The sequence below is a fragment of the Leptonychotes weddellii genome, chromosome 15, assembly GCF_054177405.1.
Source record: "Leptonychotes weddellii isolate Sample4059 chromosome 15, ASM5417740v2, whole genome shotgun sequence".
Classification (NCBI taxonomy): Eukaryota; Metazoa; Chordata; class Mammalia; order Carnivora; family Phocidae; genus Leptonychotes; species Leptonychotes weddellii.
This window is the reverse complement of record NC_138383.1, coordinates 49,041,663-49,065,362: the sequence shown is the minus strand read 5'-3', so window position 1 is coordinate 49,065,362 and position 23,700 is coordinate 49,041,663. Positions and strand designations below refer to the sequence as shown.

The 23,700-nt window shown below is 53.4% G+C and overlaps 1 protein-coding gene and 1 long non-coding RNA gene across 2 annotated transcripts; one reads left to right on the top strand and one right to left on the bottom strand.

Annotated features, from left to right (window-relative positions):
- Positions 1–4,895: 4,895 nt before the first annotated feature.
- Positions 4,896–7,610, bottom strand: LOC145717244 (uncharacterized). The gene is made up of 4 exons (XR_014140312.1): positions 7,538–7,610; positions 7,205–7,285; positions 7,032–7,101; positions 4,896–6,109 (listed from the first exon to the last, which is right to left on the bottom strand). It is a non-coding gene; the product is annotated as an uncharacterized LOC145717244 (long non-coding RNA).
- Positions 7,611–15,062: 7,452 nt separating this feature from the next.
- Positions 15,063–23,375, top strand: ALOX15B (arachidonate 15-lipoxygenase type B). Its single transcript, XM_081806010.1, is given in 16 exon segments — positions 15,063–15,284; positions 15,366–15,515; positions 15,641–15,771; positions 17,859–17,981; positions 18,259–18,417; positions 18,721–18,725; positions 19,439–19,518; positions 19,660–19,830; positions 20,052–20,198; positions 20,291–20,494; positions 21,609–21,734; positions 21,736–21,779; positions 21,964–22,085; positions 22,183–22,283; positions 22,364–22,534; positions 22,955–23,375. Coding segments are annotated over 16 exon segments (2,061 nt in total). The 5' UTR covers positions 15,063–15,137; the 3' UTR covers positions 23,135–23,375.
- Positions 23,376–23,700: the final 325 nt, after the last annotated feature.

Below are 23,700 nucleotides of genomic sequence, written 5' to 3'. Positions count from 1 at the left end.
TACGGCACGTTATGAGTGGGTTACACCCCCAGCTACAGAGCTTATTGCCAAACACCGCTTCTTAGTGCCGGACAACATGAACTTCTGTTAGATACCACAAAATTCTCATGATTTTTCCACTGCAGCTAAATGGCCATCTACTTGATTACAATGTGCTCCCAACTGCAAGGTCAGCAAAGGGCTCTTCCTTCCAGTCTCCCTCAACATCCAAACCACCAAGTCAAGCAAAGATATGTTCATAACCACCTAACTCAGGGCGCTGCCCCACCCCTACACTCCACCAGCACATCAGCTCCCCAGCCCTCTCTCAGTCCTGACACTCCTGCTCCCAAGTCATGTGGCTCCTTCCCAACAACTTCCCTGAGACCACGATCAACGAATTAGTCTGATTTGGGGTCACATGGGTTCTCTTCCATGTTGTTGGCAGGCCCTCCACCTCAGTCCCTGAAGTCACCTCCTCTAGGGCTTAGCCTTAATCCCAGGATGGAGGGACACCCAGAACTCTTGCCGCAGTCTTCGCTGGGCAGCTGGTGGCCCCAGGTGAAACAAGGCCCGAGGGATTGTGAAGTGCCCTTAAGGCCTGCAGCAAAAGGCTCCAGACCAACTTTGGCAGGCCCTGAAAGGGAAAGAGGAGAGACCCAGTACTGAGTGCTTCATCCTCAACACTGGCCCCAAGTCATGGAAGCCTTTCTGGCCCTTGGAGAAGAGATCCAACCTGGTCTCCATCTAGGTGGCTTCCTGGGACCTGATGCCCAAGCACAGGGCAACGGCCATATATACTGAGGTGGTTGGACTGGATGATCATGAACATCTTAAGACCAGAGCCCATCCCAGAAACTGGTCCTTCCAGGAGTCACTGCCTTCCAGAAAAAGGCCAGAGGACACACCCTATGATAACATGGCTGTCTAAAACGGTCCTTCAAGAACTAGAAAGGAGGCAGCATCAGTAGATATGTTAGCTTTTTTTGTTTTTTAAAAAGGGAGAGATTTTTGCCCATTGGCAGCTGATGGGTGGGAATGCGTGGAGAGGGAGGCACTGGAAGGGGGGACCAGGGGGAGCCAGGCTTCTGTGTCTGGCAGGGGAGATCCAGGCCCAGGAGAAGGGGTTCCCTTGGATGGGAGGGGAAGCTCTTGTAAGAGAATTAGAGCAAGACAGGATGGGCCTGGGAGCAGGTACATTTGGGGAATTTCTGGAAATCGCCATTGGAGTTTTCTGTTTTCTCAATAAAATAGGGAGTGAGATCATCTTTGGAGCAGGTAGGGGAGGAAGGAAGGAGCACTGTTTTACTGGGCACTTCCTATATGCCAGAAACTATACACTAAGCACTTTACTCATGAAAGTTCATTTAGTATCGTCAACGACCTTATGAATCAGATACTATTATAACTCCCTTTTATCAACACTAACGTTAAGGCTCCGAAAAGTGATATGACCTACCTAAGGTCACCTGGTTATTTTTAAGATTTATTTATCTATTTATTTGAGAGAGAGCATGAGTCAGGGTGAGGGGGGCACCCAGAAGAAGAAGCAGATGAGAGTCTGAAGGCAGGGCTTGATCCCAGGACCCTGAGATCATGACCTGAGCCAAAGGCAGATGCTTAACCAACTGAGCCACCCAGGTGCCCCGGTCACCTGGGTATTAAATAATAGTCAGGATTATAATTTCCCCAAGGTCCTAAACTCTATGCTGTTAATAAAGAGGCAAACACCAATGGGACCAAATCCCTGAAGAAATGGAAACAGCTTTAGAGAGTTGGGGGTCCAGCCTCTTCCTCCAAGTAGGAGGAAGAGGTGCAGTCTGCAAGTGTTCGCTGGGAAGAAGAGTCTGCCAAAGATCTCTTCCTGTGTCCTCCGTGTGGTCAGGGATGGGGATGGCCAAGTGCCTGCCAGTAGCAAGAGGAGGGGGATGAGGAGTGAGGTGAAGATTTGAGGTGATTCTGGTGAGTGTGGGGTCAGAGAGGAAGCTCAGGAGGAAGGAAGTCTGTACAGAATCGCAGATCCTCCAGGGTCCAGAGTCCCTGAGTGTGGAGACCTTAAGGAAAGCACCACTCTCAGACCTTGAGAACCCAGCGGGCAGTGAAGCAGGAGACTAACAGACCAAACAGCACGTGGACAGGAGGGGTCACTGCAGGGCTGGGGAGGGAGGGGAGGAGGGTGCTGGTGGGAAGTAGGGTTGGGCCAGAGGCCCGGGACCTACAGGCAGTGCTGGGGGCCAGTTCAGGTTCTGCTAGAGGCTAGGGCCACTTCCTCCCCACACCAGCCAAAGCAGATTGGGATTTCGGATGACTTGGATTTGTCAGTTCGGAAAATGCGTAAAGCAACCACCAGAGAGCTGAGGGCCACCGGCCTTTCACCCAGAGTCCTGACAGGTGCGGAGGCCCCATGATGCACGGCTATTTGCTCTCGTGTGGCCCGGCAGTCCCACCGCAGGGCCCAGGAAGGGGGACGGAGCTCAACCAGGGCATCTGGTACAAGGAGGGCTGGCAGGAGGACCACGGCTGTTGGCGAGACAGTAGTTCTCCTTCGGCCTCCGTCACACTCAACCTCTTCCACCACCTGCCCACCAGCAGTGGCGGCCGTCAGCCCCCTCGCACAGCAGCGAGGAGCTGACGGTGGAACCAGAGCGAGGGAACCCCTTCTCCAGGTTGTGTCAGCACCTCTGGGCTAGACGTGGCAGTTGCGTGCCCTCCAAGCCCACACCCAGGGTCACCCCAGGGAAATGGCTGCAAGCACAGCCCCCGCGGAAGGGCAGCCACGGGCCAGCCACCTGTTGGGGGGGGCGTGGCCCTCCTCGTCCAGCCCCAGCTGATTGGATCAGGCATCACCACCTGACTCAAGCCCAGCCACACCATTGGTTGATGGGTAACCAATGAGGCACCTGGTACAAACAGAGGAATTGGGCCAATTGGATTCTCCGTCTTGGAAACAGGAACAGGGATGTGCGGAGTGAATGGAGGTGCTCGGCGACAGGGCTGAGGTTAGAAGGACGAGGGGAGAAGGGGGGAGGGGGTAGAATCAGGTCAATACGGGGTCGTGGTACACAAAAGATAAGAGGCAGGAAAAGAGAGGGGAATGAGGAGTGGAGTCACAGAGACAGCTGTGCCTCCAGGAAGGCGGTCGAGACCCCCCAGACTGGCCCGGATTCCGAGGGACCGGGGGCCCTGAGCTCCTCCGGCCTCTTTCACCCGAGCCCCTGTGAGCAAGCGCCCTCCACTCAACCCAGCTGTCTGCAGCGGCTGCACAGGCCTCTGCTCCCACCCCGGAGAACCTGCAGACCAGAGCCACTCTCCCACAGGCAGCGCGGATAATCGTGCGCAGATTCTTCCCAATCAACCCCCATTTTCCGTCGTTCCCTCACTGCGTCGTGAGTTGTGAGGATTTGGGGAGATACATATGACCTTGTTTGCGCCCCTCCCACTGAAAGGAAGGGTCTCATTCTCCTCCCCTGGAAGCTCCCCTGGCCCTAGTGACTTGCTTGACCAATGGAATGTCAGAGGGACATTCAGGGACTTTGAGGCAAGATTATCATAAGAAGCTTCTCACCTTCTGTCAGAGCCTCCTGGACCCTCTGCGACCCAAAGCCTCAGTGTTAAGAAGTCACCATGCTGAAGAGGCCACGTGAGACTGCACCTGTTGACTACCCCAGCTGGGTACAGCCTCGGAGCCACCCACTTCAAGTTGTCGGATGCAGGAATAAAGTCCTCTTTAGCCTGTATTCCAACCCATCTACCCTGAATACGACCCAGCATCTTTGTCAGTGCCATATGAAACAGAAGAATCACCCAGCAGAGCCCTGCCCAAGTTCCTGTCCTGCAAAACCATGGGGTACCAACTGCCTGTTGTGAGCCACTATGTTTGGTGTGCTTACTTTTGTGGTCATGGATAACCAGAGTACACCTCTCCATTTAGGAAGTCCTCTAAACCTTTGCCAAGAGCTTTGAAAGACCTCAGGTCGGGGCACCTGGGTGGCTCAGATGGTTAAGCGTCTGCCTTCGGCTCAGGTCATGATCCCAGGGTCCTGGGATTGAGTCCCACATCGGGCTCCCTGCTGAAGTGCAGAGCCTGCTTCTCCCTCTGCCTCTGCCATTCCCTCTGCTTGTGCTCTCTGGCTCTGTCTATCTCTGTCAAATAAATAAATAAAATCTTAAAAAAAAAAAAAAAAAGAAAAAAGAAAGACCTCAGGTCAGCAACTCACCAACAGGTGGTTTCTGAGAGGGACTCTGCCCAGACAGATGTTGTTTTTGCCTACTTTTTCTAGTAGCCACGTCTGATTTTCCTTTGGGGATCCACCTATCTCCACCCTCAACCCATGTTGTTTGTGTGGAGCTAACCCCTGCCCCCGCCTCGCGGAGTCTGTGACCAAGGCGGGTTCAATGAGGGTCAGCCCCAGGACCTTTGTTAGAGGTAGTAACAGGGGGACACCGCACTGGTCTTTGTGCTGGGGTTGCCAAGCTGGCAGGACGGAAGGCCACAGCTGCTGCAAACCATCTCTGCCACCACTTGGGAAGAGTCTGTCTGAGAATACAATCAGTACAGTTCAACACAGAAGAAAGCAGAAATGAAATAGTGAGGGAGAACAATTCCGGACACACGTTGTGGGCACTTGGATCCATCCAAGCCCGAAGCCAGTAACTGCTGAACTTTCCAGTTACATAAGCTGATATATTCCCCTATTTTATCAAGCTAGTTTGAGTTTACAATATCCTGCTCATTCAGCTCTGCTAATTAAAGCTGTACTAATTTTTCACGACTAGTTTAAAACTCACCTCCTACAAGAAGACCTCCTTGTATTATATAGGGGATACTTATTGTTCAGGGTTTTCTATTGCCCAGAAAAGACTTCCTCACATACTTCTGAAAAAAATCTGCACTACCCCCACCACTCATTATCACCACCAACATGGCTGGACACACAGCCAGCCTGGCATCTTGTCTGACCCCTTCTTCCTGGACAGAGGAAATTGGGCCAAGAGTGGATCCTTGTCCCACACTGGGTCAGTGAGAACCCTTTGCCGGGGAACTTGAAATTTGAACCAAGACCCTCTAAATCTATCCATGAATGGTGTGGCAGCTCCCTCTGCCAGGTGGACTGGGAAAGAGAAAGAATGGGTCAAGGGAGAAGAGAGTTAGAGAGAGAATTCCCTGAGTTCCTACAATGCTCCAGTCTCTGCCTCTAGGCTGTCCCTGAGGCTCAGCTGTATCTCCATCCTTGTGTCCTTATAATAAATTCTCCTTTTTACTCAAGTTCTCTCTCATGGGTATCTGTTACTTAAAATCTCCCTGGTCTCTAGAGTGCTTCGGTCCCATCTCCCTTCTCTTCTGGATCCATGTTGCCTTGGACCACACCCTACCTTGAGGATGATAATAGGTTTCATCATAAATGCCAACTCCAGTCAGTTGGCTGTGCCTGTCTTGAGTGCTGCCATGACAAAGATTCACAGGCTACTTCTGGGCTCAAGAAGAAAAATACATGGATTGATTGGCAAGGTCTGCCATGGGCATGAAATGGGAAGGGGTTGAGTATCCACCATGTCTGTTCTCTAACCTTGTCACACACCCTTCCCCTTCCATACAACATCCAACTTAGTGCTTCACCTGGTCTAGACTCATATATACTTGTTGCATGGATACATGACAAGAATGACTGTTTAAGAGACCCATTCAGGGGGATGAGTGACAGGAAGTGGATGCTGTGAGCATTAATGGGAGGCATCTGGTGCTCTCAGTTTAGGAATCAAATACACAGGTGTGGTGGCAGGTGGGCTAGAGCACTCGTCTCTTCTCCATCTAAGTCTTGCTCATCCTACAAATTGCAATGCGAGCCTTCTTACCTGAAGGAAGCTTTCTCCGATATGCCCCACTCTCATGTCTGAGATGGACCTCTGCTCTAATCAGGATTCTTCTGATTGAAAGAGTTCAGGAGTCCATGAGTATTACATCTCACTACAGGCATGGTTGTATCTGGGTGCTCACATGAGGTGTCGCTATAAAATCCTCAGGTACAATTTCCTCTGTTGTCTTCATTCTCAGGTGGGCCCTCCCAAAATGGTTACAGAAATGGCCAGCAGCAGCTTCAAGACTTGCTTATATCCTATCAACTTCACAACTCTAGGAAAAGAAAGTGCTCTTAAAAAACCCAAAAAACTAAAAAGAGGGGCACCTCGGGTGGCTCAGTCAGTTAAGCGTTTGCCTTCAGCTCAGATCATGATCTTGGGGTCCTGGGATTGAGCCCCAACATTGGGCTCTGCACTCAGTGTGGAGTCTGCTTGAGACTCTCTCCCTCTTGCTCTGCCCCTCCCCCCACTCTCTCTCTCTCAAATAAATAAATAAAATCTTAAAAAAAAACCAAAACAACAATTTCAACAACAGAAAATCCTAGGGCTGATTTCTTACTGGCCTGGACAAAGCCACCTATTCAACCCTGAATCGATTCCCAAACTCTTCCCAAATCTGTCTGGGGAGAACTGGATCATGTGGCTGCCCCTGAAGCCAGAGGGTGAAGTCAGCTCCACTGTATCTATTTGGACTTAGAATGGGGAGGGGCTATTCTCTACAGGAAAACAAGGGGGTTGTACCAGAAAAGGGGGTATGAGTACTGCCATCCACACACTGTCCTTTATACCCCCTTGGACCCTGCAGTTTTCCCACCAAATCAGGAGCTCCTGGAGAACAAGGACTTGTCCTGCTAGCCTTTCACTCCCAGCCCCAGCACGGGACCCAACACACAGAAGTTCCCAGATCCCTCGCAGCTGAAGACTTGGCCCACGCCTCAGTGACAAAGTAAAATAACCAGAAAGGAATTCCCACGTCATCCTCTCCCCAGACAAGAGACCCTCCTGCAACTGTTCCCAACCAACCCCCCATCTGCTATAATAGAAGGTGTGTCTGCCCTGTTGTGAGTCTGCTTGGTTGCCCAACCTTTGTTTCTCTTCCTCCTGGTACCAGCCCTTCGCGTTTCCCTTATGAAGCCACCCATTCTCACGTTCAGCCATGTAGTTTGTGCAGTTGAGTATAGTTGAGTGGGACTCACCTTGGGATACACCTTTGGTTGACTTGCGGGTTCCATCCTCTTGGCTACGTTGGTTGGTGGTTCAGGGATCCTAGTGTAAGCCAAGTAGAGCAACGAGAAATGAGGAGGTGAGAAGACATTTGACAGAATTTTGGAAAAGGGAGAGGACGTCAGCCCTCCTTCTCAGGGGCTACCTCTGTTCTCCTGGTTGGCATGGTGTGAGGATGCAAGGTCTGGACCTGCCCCCATCACAGCCACACTCTATGGAGCCAACGCTGCAGAGGGCAGAGAGAAGAGACGGAAAGACATGAGGTCTTAGTCACATCTGGAGCAGCCATATTACAACCCCAAGGTGGAGGAAGCATAAAATGGTCACATTTGGCATGACACAGTTCGGCACTGGGGCTGGCCACCTTCCTACCCTTAGCCAAACTTGAGTTCTAGAAGGAAGGTAGAAGGGAGAGTAGATGGGTAATTCATTGTGTCATGCTCCACCTCTGGATACTTCAGTTACAATAGTCACTTACGTTGCTAAAGTCGATCTGAGTTGGAATTGCCCTATTGCTTGAATTCATACTGGTCTTGCCTGTTGCATCCTTGTTGGCCTCTGGGCCCTACCCTTTCGCTTCCTCAGGATTTTACTTCTGAGACTAGCACTTCCTCCTGCATCAGCTTCCTTCCTCATTCTGAACAACTTAAACACGCTTCAGGGGCTGTGGTTCTCAGCCATGCCTTCGCATTAGAATCACCTGGGAAGCTGTAAAAAAATTTGCTAATATGTGGGTCTAACACCCAGACCCCGGAGAGAGACCAGAACATTGCTTTTTCGAGCATCCCTGGTAGTTCCAATGTGAAGCCAGGAGGGCGAATCGCTGTGAGAAGAATTGCTCATCTCGATCTTGCAAGAAGCTCTCCTTCGGTCTCAGATGCGCCTTTATTGCCCCATGCCTCTGCCCACCTTCACTGCAAAACTTCTTAAAAAATATTCTACCCTCACTGTTTCTAATTGCCTACCTTCAGTTCACTACTTTTTAGAATTTTGCAAGTTTGAAAAAAACCAATAAGGCAAACGCAAAAAATAAAATAAAGATGAATGCAGATCTTTTATAAGGGCGCACGTCTCTTTGTTACGGCTCTACCTTCATGAAAGTCCCCACAGCCCAGAGAACGCAACTGTTGCCCCTTTCAAGGTACACCCTGCGTGGGCAGAAGCACACAGGAAACAGTGAAAGATCATAGAAGGGGTCGAGGAATGGAACCAGTGGGGAAATTAGAGAGGGCGAATGCAACACGTTGATCTTTTAAGTTATTCTGGATAAAACTAGGTGCAACATGAACACTGATGTTTGCCCCCTTCCCAAGCTCCAGTAAAATGGCAGCAGAGGGATTTTTTTTTTTTTTTTTTTTGATGAAACGTGTTCAAAGATTCCTTGCTCTTCCGTCAAGAGTCCATTTTCCCTCCCACGTTAACTCTGAGCCGGTCAATGGTGTGAAGTGTCAGCACTTCACAGCTCTTGTCCCAAGCCTTCAGACACCAGGGAATTACAGCTTTGGGCTTCTGCTTCTCGGGGTCCAGGCACTCTATAACGAAGCTAGGCAGGATTACTGAATGGTGAGAGACCATGTGACAGAGAGACCCAGGCAGCGCCCCCCCCCCCCCCAGCCACAGACACGTGAGCGCGGCCACTTTGGATGTCCCAGCTACGGTGCATCCCCCAGGCGAATGTATCCTGGAGAGGGACTCCAGCTGATGCTACAGGGAGCCTTGGCCAAATTGCAAAATCATCAGAAAATAAACAATTCTTCGTATTTTAAACTGTGATTTGAGGCAGTTTGTTACACAACAGATAACCTAGATAGATTGAACCCTATCCCACAAGTAGCAGGAACAAACCCCAGCATTAATAACCTCAGGGAAATGAAATGTTGCACCCACGAAACGTGAACAGGGTGCTATTAAGAAACATATATGCGGGGGCGCCTGGGTGGCTCAGTCATTAAGTGTCTGCCTTCAGCTCAGGTCATGATCCCGGGGTCCTGGGATCGAGCCCCATATTGAGTCCTGCATTGAGCCCCGCATCGAGTCCCGCATTGAGCCCCGCATCAAACCCTGCATCGAGCCCTGCACTGGGCTCCCTGCTCAGCGGGAAGCTTGCTTCTCCCTCTCCCACTCCCCCTGCTTGTGTTCCCTCTCTCGCTGTGTCTCTCATAAAATCTTAAAAAAAAAGAAAGAAAGAAAGAAAAAAGAAACATATGTGCGGAACAAAAAAACAGCTCTTGAAATTAAAAATATGAGAGGAGAAATTTTAAAAAAACTCAATAGATTAGGAGAGAATGTTGAGGAAATTGACCAAGGGCAACGTGATGGAAAAGAGGGAAGAAAGTAAAAGAAATTGGAGAACCAGTCCAGGAGACCCCATGTCTAAATCATCTCATCGGAGTTCAAAAACGAGACAGTAGATGAAATGAAGAGAAGAGAGTAATCATGAAATAATCCCGTAGTGAAGGACACGCGTTTCAAAATTGGGAAGTCCTCCTAAGAAGGCTGAACAATGAAAAAATGATGGCGGTGCGTCCTTGTGAAGTTACAGAGCCCAGGGGGGCAAAGGAAAGATCCTAAAAGCTTCTGGAGGGGACATCAGGTCATACAAAAAGAGCCAGGAATCCAAATGGCTTTAGGCTTCTTTATAGCAACACTTCCCAAGAAGCAATGCTCTCCAAACTCTGAACAAAAATCACTTCCAAGTTATCACTCAGATGTACAGACAGATTGTAGGCGTTCCCAGATATGTGAGGTCTTGAAAGCTTCTCGTCCCTTCCCTGTACGCTTTCTGAAGTAGCCAGCTATTTTTTTTTTTTTAAAGATTTTATTTATTTATTTATTTGAGAGAGAGAGAGCAGGAGAGGGGGGAGGGTCTGAGGGAGAAGCAGACTCCCTGCTGAGCAGGGAGCCCGATGCGGGACTCGATCCCGGGACTCCAGGATCATGACCTGAGCCGAAGGCAGTCGCTTAACCAACTGAGCCACCCAGGCGCCCCTGAAGTAGCCAGCTATTAAAGGGCATGCTCCATGGAAATGAAATAAGCCGAGAAAGAGGAAAGCATGGGGTACAGGAGACTGGAGCGCTAGCACAGCAGAGGGGGGAAAGAATCCCTGAGGGGTGGTGGGGACGCAAGAGCCCAGGAGAGCCCAGCTAAGTAGGGGTCTGGAGGGCATCACAAGGTGGAGACAGCCTGGGAGTATTTGATGTGCCCGAACATGCTGAGGGGATCCAGACAAGCAGTGAAGTTAATACAAGTATCTAAAAATCAATACAAATAATAACAAATTGATAATTATTACCCAGAGAAGCCACAGACGGTTTTGCAGGCAAGGAAAAAAATACTTACAGCTCACTCTAAAGCTCCCCTATGAATAGCACGCACATAGTCAAATCGTGTAAATACTGAGTGCTGGGTTTTGCTACGGCCCTACTGAAATTCTATCTGAAGGTGAGATGAAAAAGGTTTGCAGGTTTTCATTTCAAGATTATCAACCAAAAGAGAGGAAAGTTATTGTCTTTAATGTGTGGAAAACAGCAGGAGTGGTGCCGGGGACAGCTGTTATTGGTGAGACACTTCCAGAACTATTTGTCTCTTTAAATCATGGGCATCTAGGGCGCCGGGTGGCTCATTCGGTTAAGCATCTGCCTTCCGCTCAGGTCATGTTCCCAGGGTGCTGCATCGGAGTCTGCTTCTTCCTCACCCCTTTGCTCGTGATCTCTCTCATGCTCTCTAATAAACGACTTTTAAAAAAATCTTTCAATCCTGTGCATCTATAGCTTTGATCAAAATTTTAGAATTCAAAAGAAAGAAAAGAAGGAGGCGGGAAAGAAGGAAGGAAGGGAGAGGGGAAGGGAGGGAGGGAGGAGGAAGATAGGGAGGAGCCAGGGCATTCAGGAATTCAAAGCAGGGGCGTACTTGATCTGACTGACATTTTTTAAGCCTCGAGTAAGAGTTCCTTCGGCGTCAGGGCTCTGATTTCCTCCTCTGTATCTGGAAGGGTCCGATGACACCTCCCAGAAGACCCTGTCAGAACAGAGGTAAATATTGAAATGCTCAAGGGCAGTAGCTCTGAAGAAGAATGGCCAGGCGTGCCTGTTGAAAATGTACATCCCCCAAGTCCAGTCTCTGGAGACTGCCTCCCCGGGGTGAGGTCGGTAGGCCTGGGGAAGTGGCTTTTTAAATAAGCACCGCGATGCATGTGGGCTACTGGGCATGTCTTGAGCAACCGTGCTCCACGCCAGAGCCCAGGAGGTGCAGGGTCACACTGGATCACAAGTCAATCCTCACAACATCAGGAAGAAAGTGCCAATTTGGTGTGCTGTCGCTTTAACATCCTCCTAGCACAGTACCTCGTGAATAACTCTCCCTGGAACAGGGAACCAGCTGCCGGCAAACAGAACCCACCTAGAGTTGAGTAACCCTTCTCATAGCACTCATGTCTCCCGTGATCTTCTCTTATGGGAACTGAAACTGATTTTCAATTTACAGTAGGGACACAAAGTTGCCTTTAAAATAGACTCACTTAAATTTATAGAAGGGAAAAGGAAGCGGAAAATAGCAGAGAAAGGGAATCCAAAGATGCATTTTAGGGTGGGAAAACAGGAAAGCATCGTTACCTTTTCTTAGCCTCACTGTGCCGGGCACATACATACGGGCAATATTGGTTTACGCCACAAGAATGACCTACAAATTAAAAAATGTTGAATGTATTTAGAAATGTGTTGTTCTTGCATGTGAGTTACATGATAAACGGAAAACTTGACCTGACAATGGATCATAATCATGATGGTTTGGGTAAAGAACATTAATAGACTATGCTCTACAGGAAATATAGAAATGGGGACACCTGTCTGGTTCAGTTGGAAGATCATTTGACTCTTGATCTTGGGGCTGTGAGTTCGAGCCCCACGTTGGGTGCAGAGATTACTTAAATAAATATTTTTTTTAAGAGAAAGAAAATATACAAATGGGGGCGCCTGGGTGGGTCAGTCATTAAGCGTCTGCCTTCAGCTCAGGTCATGATCCCAGGGTCTTGAGATCCAGTCCCACATCGGGCTCCTTGCTCAGCGGGAAGCCTGCTTCTCCCTCTCCCACTCCCCCTGCTTGTGTTCCCTCTCTGGCTATCTCTCTCTCTCTGTTGAAAAATAAATAAAATCTTAAAAAAAAAAATTAAAAAAAAACCTGACTGCTTTAAAAAAAAAAAAAGAAAGAAAATATACAAATGGCCAATAAGCACATGAAACCATGTTCAACACCATTCGTCATCAGGGAAATACAGATCAAAACCACAATGAGATCCCACTTCATATCCATGAAAGGGGCGATGATCAAATATACAGGAAAGAACAAGTGTTGACAAGGATGTGGGCAAATTGGAATCCTTGTGCATTGCGCGGGTGGGAATGAAAAATGGTGCAGCCCCTGTGGAAAACAGCGTGGTAGCTCCTCAAAAAAATTCAACATAGAGTTACCATATAATCTAGCAATTCTGCTTCTAGGTATATACTCAAAAGAATTAAACAGGATTCAAAAAAAAAAGAATTAAACAGGATTCAAACATATTTGTATACCAGTGTTCATAACAGCATTATTCACAATAGCCTCCCCCGCAAAAATGAATAAAGGGGTGCCTGGCTGGCTCCGTGGGTGGAGCGCATGACTCTTGATTTTGAGGTCGTGAGTTCAAGCCCCACGTTGGATGCGGCACTTACCTGAGAGCATTATGCCAAATGGACTAAGCAAGACACAAAAGGACAAATATTGTGTGATTCCACTTATATAAGGTACCTAGAGTAGTCAAATTCAGAGACAGAAAGAAGAATAGAGGGTACCAGGGGTTGGGGGTGGGGAGAATGGTTTTGCTTTGTCTTTTAATAGATAGAGAGTTTCGGTTTGGAATGATGACAAAGTTCTGGAGACGGTGGGGATGGATGGTTGCACACCACAGTGAATGCATCTGAGTGTGATGCATTGTGAATGTGCTGTCTGAACCGCACTCTCAAAAACTGTCAAAATGGTAAACTTTAGGTTGTATGTATTTTACCACAATTTAAAAAAAAAGAATGGGTGATTTATAAAATCCAAACATTTTGCCCAGAAACAATAAGTCTTATAGCCATAGGCTCTCCTCTCCCTGAGGATACAGATTACAATTTTTTTTTTTTAATTCTCTTCTGCTCCCCACCTTGTCTGTTCCTTCAGTTTTGCTTGTTTTGATCCTTGTCTTTTAGATATAAGCCTTCAAGGAAGTTCTGGGGATCCTTGGCCACCCACTCATCTTTAAGAGTGAGTCAACAAACGCTGACTGGGAACGGTGTGTGAACAGGGCCATTTCATTGGAGGACCCCACATGACACTTGAGCTGGTCAGTTCCTCTAGAGAGAAGCCCTCCAGTCTTGACTGGTGGGTGGAGTTTGGGGGTACAGTATGGTGGCTGCCAACAGACTTGGACCCAACCAGCAAAAGGGGCTGGGGCCCCCACTGCTCAGTGTGTAGACTTTCACCCCAACCTCCAATTTTAAATGTTGTGTCCCACCCTCAGCTCTAACTGGTATCCCCAAGTCCAGACTCCCTTTAGATCAAACTCTCCAGAAAAGAAATCTCCAAACATCTGTGGGAGGGTGAAGGGGGAAGGTCTCCTGCTGGTTGTGTGAGGTAAGGGAGGGTATCTGGGGGGAGGAGGGGTCCTAATGGCGTCTCATAAAAACTTCTGTCCCATCAGCCTGTGTTCTACTCCTCTCAGAGCACCTGTCTCCCAATTCATAAAGACCTTGGGGGATTTTGAAGTGGGAATTCTGGGCTTCTGCCTTCTCCCGTCTGTTAAATCAGTTGCTGACATTTCCATACTCATTTTCCTGTCCTTGTAGGTTTATGCCTTAAACTTGGTATTTTAGTGGGATTCCAGGAGGGTGGAGGTAAAGTATGTGGGAGTGCGCCGCTGGAATTCTATTCCTGGTCACACGGCCCCCACCATAGCACCAGCAAGGCTCTGGGCGGGGTCCCAGACACTATGGTGGGATTTGGTCACGTGCCTGCCAGAGCTTGGCGGCACAGAACCGGGCTGGTTGCCTTAATCACGCTCAGCAGCCCATGGCACAGACTCTGAGGTCTCCTTGTTGACAGACCCAGGAATCATTTCTGCCTTCCTCTGATGCAACTCTCAGATTTGACCAATCTCTTGGCTTTCATGAAACACCCCCTCCGGGTCCTCCTTGTACCTCACTGACTGATCCTCCCTGGATCTGCCTCCGAGTTCCATGACTTCCAAATGGCAGAGAACCAATAGGGCACAGTCCATTCCCTCTTCTCTATCTACATTCTCTCCCTAGGATGCTCAGGAGCACGGACCCCAGCCCTGTGCTCTAGACCCGGCCGTGGTTTCTCCGCTTGGATGTCTACTAGGCATCTCAGAGAGCATTTCCAGACCAGAGCCCCCAAATCTGTCAGTCCCCCAAACTGAACCCCATACCTCCTCCCTGATATCTCTCCCTCTCTCCTTCGATGCATCCCTGCCTCCTTTGCTTACTCATTTTTTCTCGCGCTTGATTTTTAGCCTCCAAGGGGGCAAAGACTGGGTCTTGCCTGGGCAGTCTTCACAGTACCTAAGGAAGTAAGAGGCACATGGTTGGTTCTCAAAATTATTTATTGGCAGCAATAAAATAATGAACACAGGCCAAGAAGAGCTGTAGAAAGTGGAGAGGTGGGGCTGCAGAGGCTTTTAGAGGCTAAGAAGGCAAAGAAACAAAGAGGGGCCCAAATGTATCTCCGCCCCCCGCTTGGATCCTGACTCTCTTTGTGGCCCTGCATCCCTGAAAGGTCCGGGTCCCCTAACCTCAGGACACCCAGTCCCTGCTCACCCCGCACTGCGGAGCCTCCCAGCCCCGCCCGTCTCGGCCCTGGGCCGGGCGTGTGTTTGCTTACCGGGTGGCAAAGGGGCTCCGTGCGCACTCGGAATGGGGGACAGCAATCCGTCGCGCGGGACCGGCGCCTTGCGGGGTGGGGCGGGGTGTGTCGTGTCCCCAGCTGAGCCGCCAGCTTTAGAGGTCTCAGCGGCCCAGCAGACAGCCAGACTTGGGCCGGCACCATGGCCAAGCTCAGCGTGAGGGTGTCCACCGGGGAGGCCATCGGGGCTGGCACGTGGAACAAAATAGCTGTCAGCATCGTGGGGGCCCGAGGAGAAACCCCCCCACTGCGCCTGGACCACCCGGGCAAGGAGTTCAGCGCGGGCGCTGTGAGTGCCCTGCGGGCCGGGGTGGAGGCGGAGGAGGGAGCAGGGGACGGGCCCCTCGGATCCTAAGCCTCTCCCCTCCAGGTGGAGGACTTCCAGCTGGAGCCCCCCCAGGACGTGGGCCTGGTGCTGCTGCTGCTGCCGGTCCCGGTCGGGGCCGTGGCCCGGGACGCCTGGTTCTGCCGCTGGTTCCAGCTCACGCCGCCGCGGGGCGCCCCCCCTGCGCTTCAGCCTGTCGCTGCGCGCGGGGGCCGGTGAGCCGGGCGGGGGCAAGGCAAGGGGAGTGGAGGGGTGGGCCGGTGTGGCCCCTGCGGAGGAGCAGGGGACCCAGGGCGGAGGGCAGAGCAGCTGGGGAGGAGGAGCGGGGGCGTTCCTCTGACCTCCTCGCCCGCTCCTGTGCGCTCACAGCCAAGGTCTCCTGGGCAGACGACCACCCCATCCTCCGGCAACAGCGCCAGGAAGAGCTGCAGGCCAGGCAGGACTCGTACCAGTGAGGAGGGGGCTACTGTGGGGTGCTGGTGGGGGGTGGGGGGGAGCGGGGGTCACCCAAGGGATGTGGGGCAGCCTGGGTTCCCCCGGGATGACAGACGGAAGTCCCCGCCAGTCCTCTCCGAGGGCAACATCAGCATCCGGGGGCTCCTTAGAAATGCAAATTCCCTGACACCCTCAGGCCTGCTGAATACCAAGGGTGCCGGCAGCAATTCTGTTGGAACCAGCCTTCCGGAGCATTCTGGTGCCCCGGGAGAGTGGGAAAACCAGGGCTGGGAATACCTCACCCCTGCAGGCGTCTTGCTTGCCCTGGGCCTTTTTCATCCATCAGCTTGTTTTATCCTCCCGGAAATCTGGGCGGAAGCAGAAATCCACGCCCCCCTCCAAGCCCAGGAAACTCATCCTGCAGGGCAGGTGGGAGGAGGGCTCTTCCTCTGCCCCAGGCTCAGCTGGGAGAGGCGGGTCCCAGAGGCTGCCTTGGTGAGGGGTGGAGGCTGCAGGGGAGCTGGGGCTGCAGGTAGGCGGACAAAGCCAGGGACCACAGGGCGCTCAGGGGCAGGTTTTCAAAAAGGTCGTGTTCTGGCCAACTCAGCTGCTCCCAAAGCCCGGGCTGCAGGCTTTTGCTCCAGGTCTCTCAGCTACATGGGCTCCAGCTGTTTAGGCCTCAGGCCTTGACGTGTGGCCTCAGATCACAGTGTCAGCATCACCTGGGAGCTCACGGGCTCTGGGGCCCACCCACGCCAGACCTGCTAAATCAGAACCTGCATTTCACCAAGATCTCTGGGTGAATGGGTTTGTACACTCCTGTGTGAGAAGCAGGGTTGGGCCACCACCTAGGAGCAGTGTACTTTAATTGCCACTTGTTCTTTGAAGTCGAAAGTTCCAGCCCAAGGGCAATGACTGACTGAATGAATAAGAGAAGGACTGGCCTGGGGCGGGGTGGGGGGTGTGCTCAGCTTCCGGGGACAGGATTTTACCATTGCACCCAAAGTCTTCAGGCTGTATTGATTGCTTGATCAAGATGCCTGAGGCCTGGGGAAATTTCTGCCCCCCCTCAAGCTTATGGAAGTCAAAGTGCCTCCCCTTGGGATGCCTGCCCAAGGTTCCTGAAGCCTTCATGAACTCCCTTGTGAGATGCATCTGTGTGAGTCAGGGATTTTGTGGTTGCAAGAAAAAAAAAAAAAAGGCCAGCGAGCAGACTGGGGGTGGGGGTGGAGGGTGGGAGTGTGTCAGGAGGACACACGCCCACAGACGTACTGGAAGGGTAGCCAGATCTCAGAGGCCAGAAACCAAGGTGATTCCCTGTCTCTGGGGGCCTAGATGCTTCTCTCTTTCTCTTGTTTCACGTTTCTCTTTCTCCCTCTGTAGACAGCTTTCTTTGGGTCCCAGTCCCTACAGTGGAAAGTGGCCATAACTAACAGTCCCTATGTTTGCGTGTGGTAGTCCAGATATCCAGACAGATAGTCTCTCTGGCTCAGCCCTGTTAAAAAAAAAAAAAAAATTCAACCAAGTCCATTTGAAGATCAAGTTGGCTTTATTCGATGATTTGCGAATCAGGCAGCGTCCGCTCTAGCAGAGAAGGAGTTCTGAGGAGCCGTGCAAAATGATAGGCTTTTCTAGGCAGATGGGGACAGAAAAGGCAGTTTCTAGCAAAAAAGCGGATTGTTTCAGGCAAGATCACCTTCCTTTGAGGAAAGGTGGGGATCTATCAGGCAGGTTACCTCTCTGGCGATGACCCAGTAATTCCAGGTTGACTGGTTAAAGGTCACGTTCCTGGGAGCGGCTGACCTTGCAGATAGGTTAGGCATGAAGCCTTGGTTTGCAGATGTGGGCTTAGCACAAGTGACTCCATTTTGGACCCGATGTCTGATTCCCCAGAAAGGACGTTGATTGGCCTAGCTCTGGTTAGGTGCCCAGGCCTGGACCAGTCAGCTGTGGGAACGAGGCAGGGACAGAGCTCGGGAATACCCTCGCTCATAGAAGGGGGCTGGCTCTGACGAGGGCTTCCAGGGCCCTACCTCTCCCTTTGCCCCAGTCGGTGGGTTCCCTGAGCCTTCTTGTGGACAACCTTCCTGCTCCTCCCTCCAGCTGGAAGACTTACAGGCCAGGCTGGCCCCACTGTCTGGATGAGAAGTCTGTGAAAGATCTGGATCTCAACATCAAATACTCTGTCATGAAGAATTCCTGCTTCTACCTGAAATTCAGCTCTGCGTAAGGATGCCCACTCCCTCCCGATCCTGGGCCTCAGCTGCCCTGGGGCTCCCACCTTCTGCCCTCCCCCACTGTCAAGGACGTGGGTCACACAGTCCTACCCAGGGCACAGACTCTGCCCACCACCAATTCCCACGAGACCGTGATGACCTCAGGGGCAGTGGCTACTTGGGGACCTGGGGGCTGGTTCGAGAGCCCAGGAAGGATAAGGCCAGCTGACAGGGGAGGGTCTCCCAGGGCCTCTTGTCCCCTCCCCACCCTTGACACCCCCTGACAGGTTTACAGAGCTAAAACTCAAGGGGCTGCTGGACCGCAAGGGGCTCTGGAAGAGTCTGAACGAGATGAGAAGGATGTTGAACTTCCGCAAGACCCCGGCCGCTGGTGAGGAACTCGGGCTGGAGCTCCTGAGTTCTTCCCTGAGACCTCAGCTCTCCTAGCTGTCCGGAGCCTCAGAAAACCAAGCACTGATTCACCGTGTGACCCTGGGCAGGCCCCTGTCCCTCGATAGACCTTACTTCCTCCACAGATACAAAAGAGGGTGGAGACTGGGTGCATCCCTAACCTTCTAACGCCCCTTAATCCAACAGACATTTGCTGGGCAGTGACCCATCAGACACTGGGTTAGGGCTGTGGACACAGTCTTTGTCCCCACCGGGCTCACAGTTGAGCAGGTGAGTGGACAATAGGCTCAGAATCAAAATACTGAGTTTCCCTTGTGAAACCTGTTCATTGGCCCCAGCAAAAGTACATAAAAGGGGGTCTTGCCTTGTGTGGGCCGTGGGGAGGTGGTGTGTGTCCTGGAAAGCTGTCTCCAGGAGGGGACGTGTCTCTTGAGACCTTGAAGTTGAGTAGGTATTAACAGTACCAAGAATGGGCAGAGTGCGTTTTCGGCTCAGGGGACAGTGAATGCGAAGGCCCTGAAGATGGAAGGACCAGAGGCCTTCTGGGGGGAAAGAAACCTCTGCCTTGGCCAAAGGGAGGGAAAATAAGAGACAGAGTGGGGGAGGTGCACGGGACCCCGGGGCACACAGGGCTGGGGAGCCCAGGGTGGGAACTCGGGCTTTTCCCAAGTGCAGTGGGAAGCTTTGGCTGGCTGCCAGGCAAGGACTGAACAGCCAGATGTGCCCTGTGGGGGGCAGGGTGTTAGCAGGCGGGACTGGAAGCAGGAGGAGCAGTTATGAGGCCCTGGCCATGGTCAGCAGAGGATGGTGGCCTCAGCAGGGCGGTGACAGCAGAGACGGGGTGGACAGGTGGGGCCAGAGCTACTCAGGATGGAGCATCAGTGGGGATCGATGGGAGGAGGAGGAGAGGGAGCTCATGTGAGCGGTCCCCAGCTCTGCCTGCAACCAGCTGGATGGGGGTGCAGGTCCCCAGACGCCAGGCGATGGGAGAGGGCCCAGAGCCGTAGCCCCCAGTGCTGTGTTTGAGGCTGCTGAATCCTGGCCTTGGGGCGTCAGGTAGACGGGAGGACGGGTGGGCTGGGGACTCGGATTTGCTGCTTGGTGAGAGGCAGTGGCTGAAGCCCAGGCTGAGAAAGGTACCGAGTGCGAAGCGAAGGGAGCTCGGGATGGACCCAGGAGCAAGCAACTCCACCATGAAGCTCAGGGACGGGTGGGGCGCTTCCATGTTGAGATGACCTGGTCCCCCGCTCCCCCCGCTGCCCTCCCCCCCCCCCCAGTACGTGTTTAAACACTGGCAGGAGGACGCCTTCTTCGCCTCCCAGTTCCTGAAAGGCCTCAACCCTGTCCTGATCCACCGCTGTCGCCACCTGCCAGAGAACTTCCCCATCACTGATGACATGGTGGCCCCCGTGCTGGGCCCTGGGACCAGTCTGCAGGCTGAGCTGGAGGTGAGGGGCTCGGGGTCCAGGCCCTGCACACCGCCGTCCCGGTGCCTTGGGGCCGTCCCCTGCTGGAGAGGCCCGCCTTCTTAGTGCCTAAGGACCTCCTTGTGCTGCGCGCCAACAGCGCCCTCTCCCAGGCAGACGCATTTCCCCGGCCCTGAGTCCTCTCCCCGCCCCGCCCCTGCATCCGTTAGAGGCAGCCCCTGCTCCCCCTCTCCCTCCTGCAGAGGGGCTCCCTGTTCCTGGTGGATCATGGCATCCTCTCTGGCATCCACACCAACGTCGTGAATGGGAGGCCCCAGTTCTCCGCGGCTCCGATGACCCTGCTGTTCCAGCGCCCCGGGGGAGGGCCGCTGCTGCCCCTTGCCATCCAGGTCAGCGGCAGGGCAGGGGGAGGGAGGGGTTTGACGGAGGGGCCCCGCAGACACCCCATGGCCACCTCTCCCCACAACGGCTCCTCCTACAGCTCAGCCAGACCCCGGGGCCCGACAGCCCCATCTTCCTGCCCGGCGACAACAAGTGGGACTGGTTGCTGGCCAAGACGTGGGTGCGGAACGCCGAATTCTCCGTCCACGAGGCTGTCACGCACCTGTTGCACGCGCACCTGCTGCCTGAGGTGTTCGCCTTGGCCACGCTGCACCAGCTGCCTCACTGCCATCCACTCTTCAAGGTCCGTGGCTCGGCAACGTGGCCCACACTGTGTCCCTGCACCCCGGGCGTGCTCAGCGGCCTGGGCCCCGTGGCCCCCTCCCTCCAGGCGCAGAGCCCCCATCCTGCTGCAGCACTCCCTCCCTGGCAGCCTGCTTTGCCACAGGCCCTGAGCCGGGGCGAGGGGTGCAGGGGCTGGCGGGAGGAAGGGGGCTGCTTGGAACTTCTTAGGGGAGAGCAGAGGGACAGCCAGCCGCCGTCCAGAAGCCCCGTTCCTAGGCAAGATCTAAGGCAGATGTCAGAGTGCGCCCTTGGCTTTGAGGGAACAGCAGGTTGCTTGCAGAAGGGACGAGGGAACCCTGGGACGGAGACCCGCGTCTCTAACCTGGGCTCCGCTAAGCCTTCAGATGGCCCAGATTGCTTTTCCCCAGGGACCTGGGGCATCTCTTCTCCGAAGGGCAGGAATTTCTCCCATGCAGGCGGGGTCCACGGCTCTTTGGATTCTCTGATTCTTACTGAGGCAGGCTCCTGAGTCCCAGACGCAGGACCTTTTCTATCCTCTCCAGTCCAGGCTGATTGTTTCTGACCCTCGGCAGCTCCCAGGGCCTGGTACTCTGCGGGGATGGTTCCATTTTGCTCTGCCGGCCCCGCTTTTCATGGTGCTTTGCCTGCACACGGGTTAGTAAATCACAGGATGCCAGAGCCGGGGGGCTCGTAGTGCTCCTCCAGATCAGCCTCCTCATTTGCCCGGAGAGAGGAAGGCGCCAGGCCCGGGTCATAGCACAGGATGCCGGTGGAAGCCCAGCCCCGGCACGAGGTCTGGGGCCCTGATCCCTGTCCCCGGCTGGTCCTCTTGTCGCTGTCATCTCTTTCCATGGGTAATTTATAAGACTTGGTGCCTCTCTGGCCCCAGACCTCACCCACCTGTGTCTTCTCCGACCCTTACAGCTGTTGATCCCCCACACTCGGTACACCCTGCATACCAACACTCTTGCCTGCGAGCTGTTCATCGCCCCGGGGCAGGTGGTGGACAGGGTAAGTCTGCTTCAGGGAGGGTGGCGATGGGAGCGTCCCCGTGTCTCCCGCCAGCGCTGCCTGGGGCCAGCGCTCCGGCACCCAGGAGTTCTGTCTCCCAGTCCACAGGCATTGGCGTTGGAGGCTTCTCGGAGCTGATACAGAGGAACATGGAACAGCTGAGCTATTCCGTCCTGTGTCTGCCCGAGGATATCCAGGCCCGAGGAGTCGAAGACATCCCGAATTACTTACTACTAGGATGACGGGTTGCAGATCTGGGGTGCAGTGGAGAGGTGAGGTGGCCATCCCCAACGAGCCGGGGGGTGGGGGAGGCAAGAAGATGGGGGAGGAGCGGGAGGGCCCAGGGAGGCTCCCGACAAGGAGGGGGGCTGGACATGAATGACACTGAGCCGTGTTGCTCCTCAGGGAGGGAGGGTCAGGGTCAAAAGTCGGGACTGAACCCAGTGCACCTTGCAGCTTTGTCTCCGAAATAATCAACATCTACTACCCAAGTGATGCATCGGTGCATGATGACCATGAACTCCAAGCCTGGGTGTGGGAGATCTTCTCGGAGGGCTTCCTGGGCAGGGAGAGCTCAGGTACGGGGACCCCAGCCCTTGGACCCCACTCTCAGTCCCCTGCAGCGGGGTCCTGAGGACCCTGGCAGCCGCATGCCTGGCCCCCCTCCCCCCGCAGGTGTGCCCTCCGCGCTGGAGACCCGGGAAGCCCTGGTCCAGTACGTCACCATGGTCATCTTCAACTGCTCAGCCAAGCACTACGCTATCAGTGCCGGGCAGGTGAGAACGGTCGGTGCCGGGACGGGGGTACGGAGGGGGGCCGGGCTCCTAGGACTCAACGTTGCCTTCTTGGCTTTCAGTTTGACTCCTGTGTCTGGATGCCCAACCTGCCTCCCACCATGCAGCTGCCACCCCACACCTGCAAAGGCCAGACAACGCCCGAGGGGTTTCTAGCCACCCTCCCGCCGGTCAATGCCACATGTGACATTATCATTGCCCTCTGGCTGCTGAGCAAGGAGCCTGGGGACCAAGTGAGTGTGGGGCTGGGGGCCAGGCCAGGCCAGCTCTGGGGTGTGTGAGGGGGTGTCCTTTCCCTTCTCTGGCACAGACCCCACCCTGCCTTCAAGACGCTGGGTCTCTTCACCCACTGAACCTTCCCAGGGGGACACATGAACGTTGGACATCTCACCAGGAGGGTCAAATGATCAAATGAGTTCAGGCAGAGTCACCCTAGCTGCAAGGGGATCACGCTGGGGGGTGGGGACTCCCCTTGGAAAACTCTGACTTGAGCTTTCAGTCCCCAAGAGCTGCCTGCAGTGACCCTCATTGCCTAAAGGGAGGGATAGGGCTGAGGCTCGGAGGGAGGCTACTTCCAGGTCCCCGGGGTGGACAGCTAACTGGGGTCCCAGCTGCTGAGCAGCCCCTTCACTCAACTTGTGGTTGGTTCCCAGCGGCCCCTGGGCACCTACCCAGAGGAGCACTTCACGGAGGAGGCTCCTCAGCAGAGCATCACCGCCTTCCAGAGCCGCCTGGCCCAGATCTCAAAGGATATCCGGGAGCGGAACCGGAGGCCGTCACTGCCCTACACCTACCTGGACCCTCTGCTCATTGAAAACAGCGTATCCATCTAAATCCCCTGGAGAACAGGGTGCTCTGAGGCATCCTTTGGACCCCATAAAACCAGGCCCCCATATGCCTCTCCTGGGACAACCAAACCACACGGAACTCACCCCACACACCACAAAACAACAGAAACAAAACAGAGAAACAAAAGGCCCCAAAGAACAGCACCACCGTACCGTACGTTTTGAAGACACTGAGCTTCAAAGTGCTCAAACACCCACAGTTCCCTTAAAGGGTTTTATGACTTTGTGTTGCTTTGCATTTTTGCATTACATTATGATGGGGGGGGGGAATCCCCTGATACCCGCTGATCCCACTGACCACAGCTGAGTGTAATGGTCGCCTGATGCAGGGCGGCCCTCCTGGCAGGTCGAAAAATAGCCCAAGAGGTTGATAGTGACCTATGGTCTCAGCTATAAAAATGAACAACCCACTAAGAAGGGGCCACCAGAAGCAGGGCAGAAGGAAGTTGACAACTGTCTGGGCAGTACCCACATACGCTTTCCTAAAAACTTGTTCCAAAGTTGGACAAAAAAGCTTGCATATTATAAAGCAGGTTCCCATTTCCAGAGAA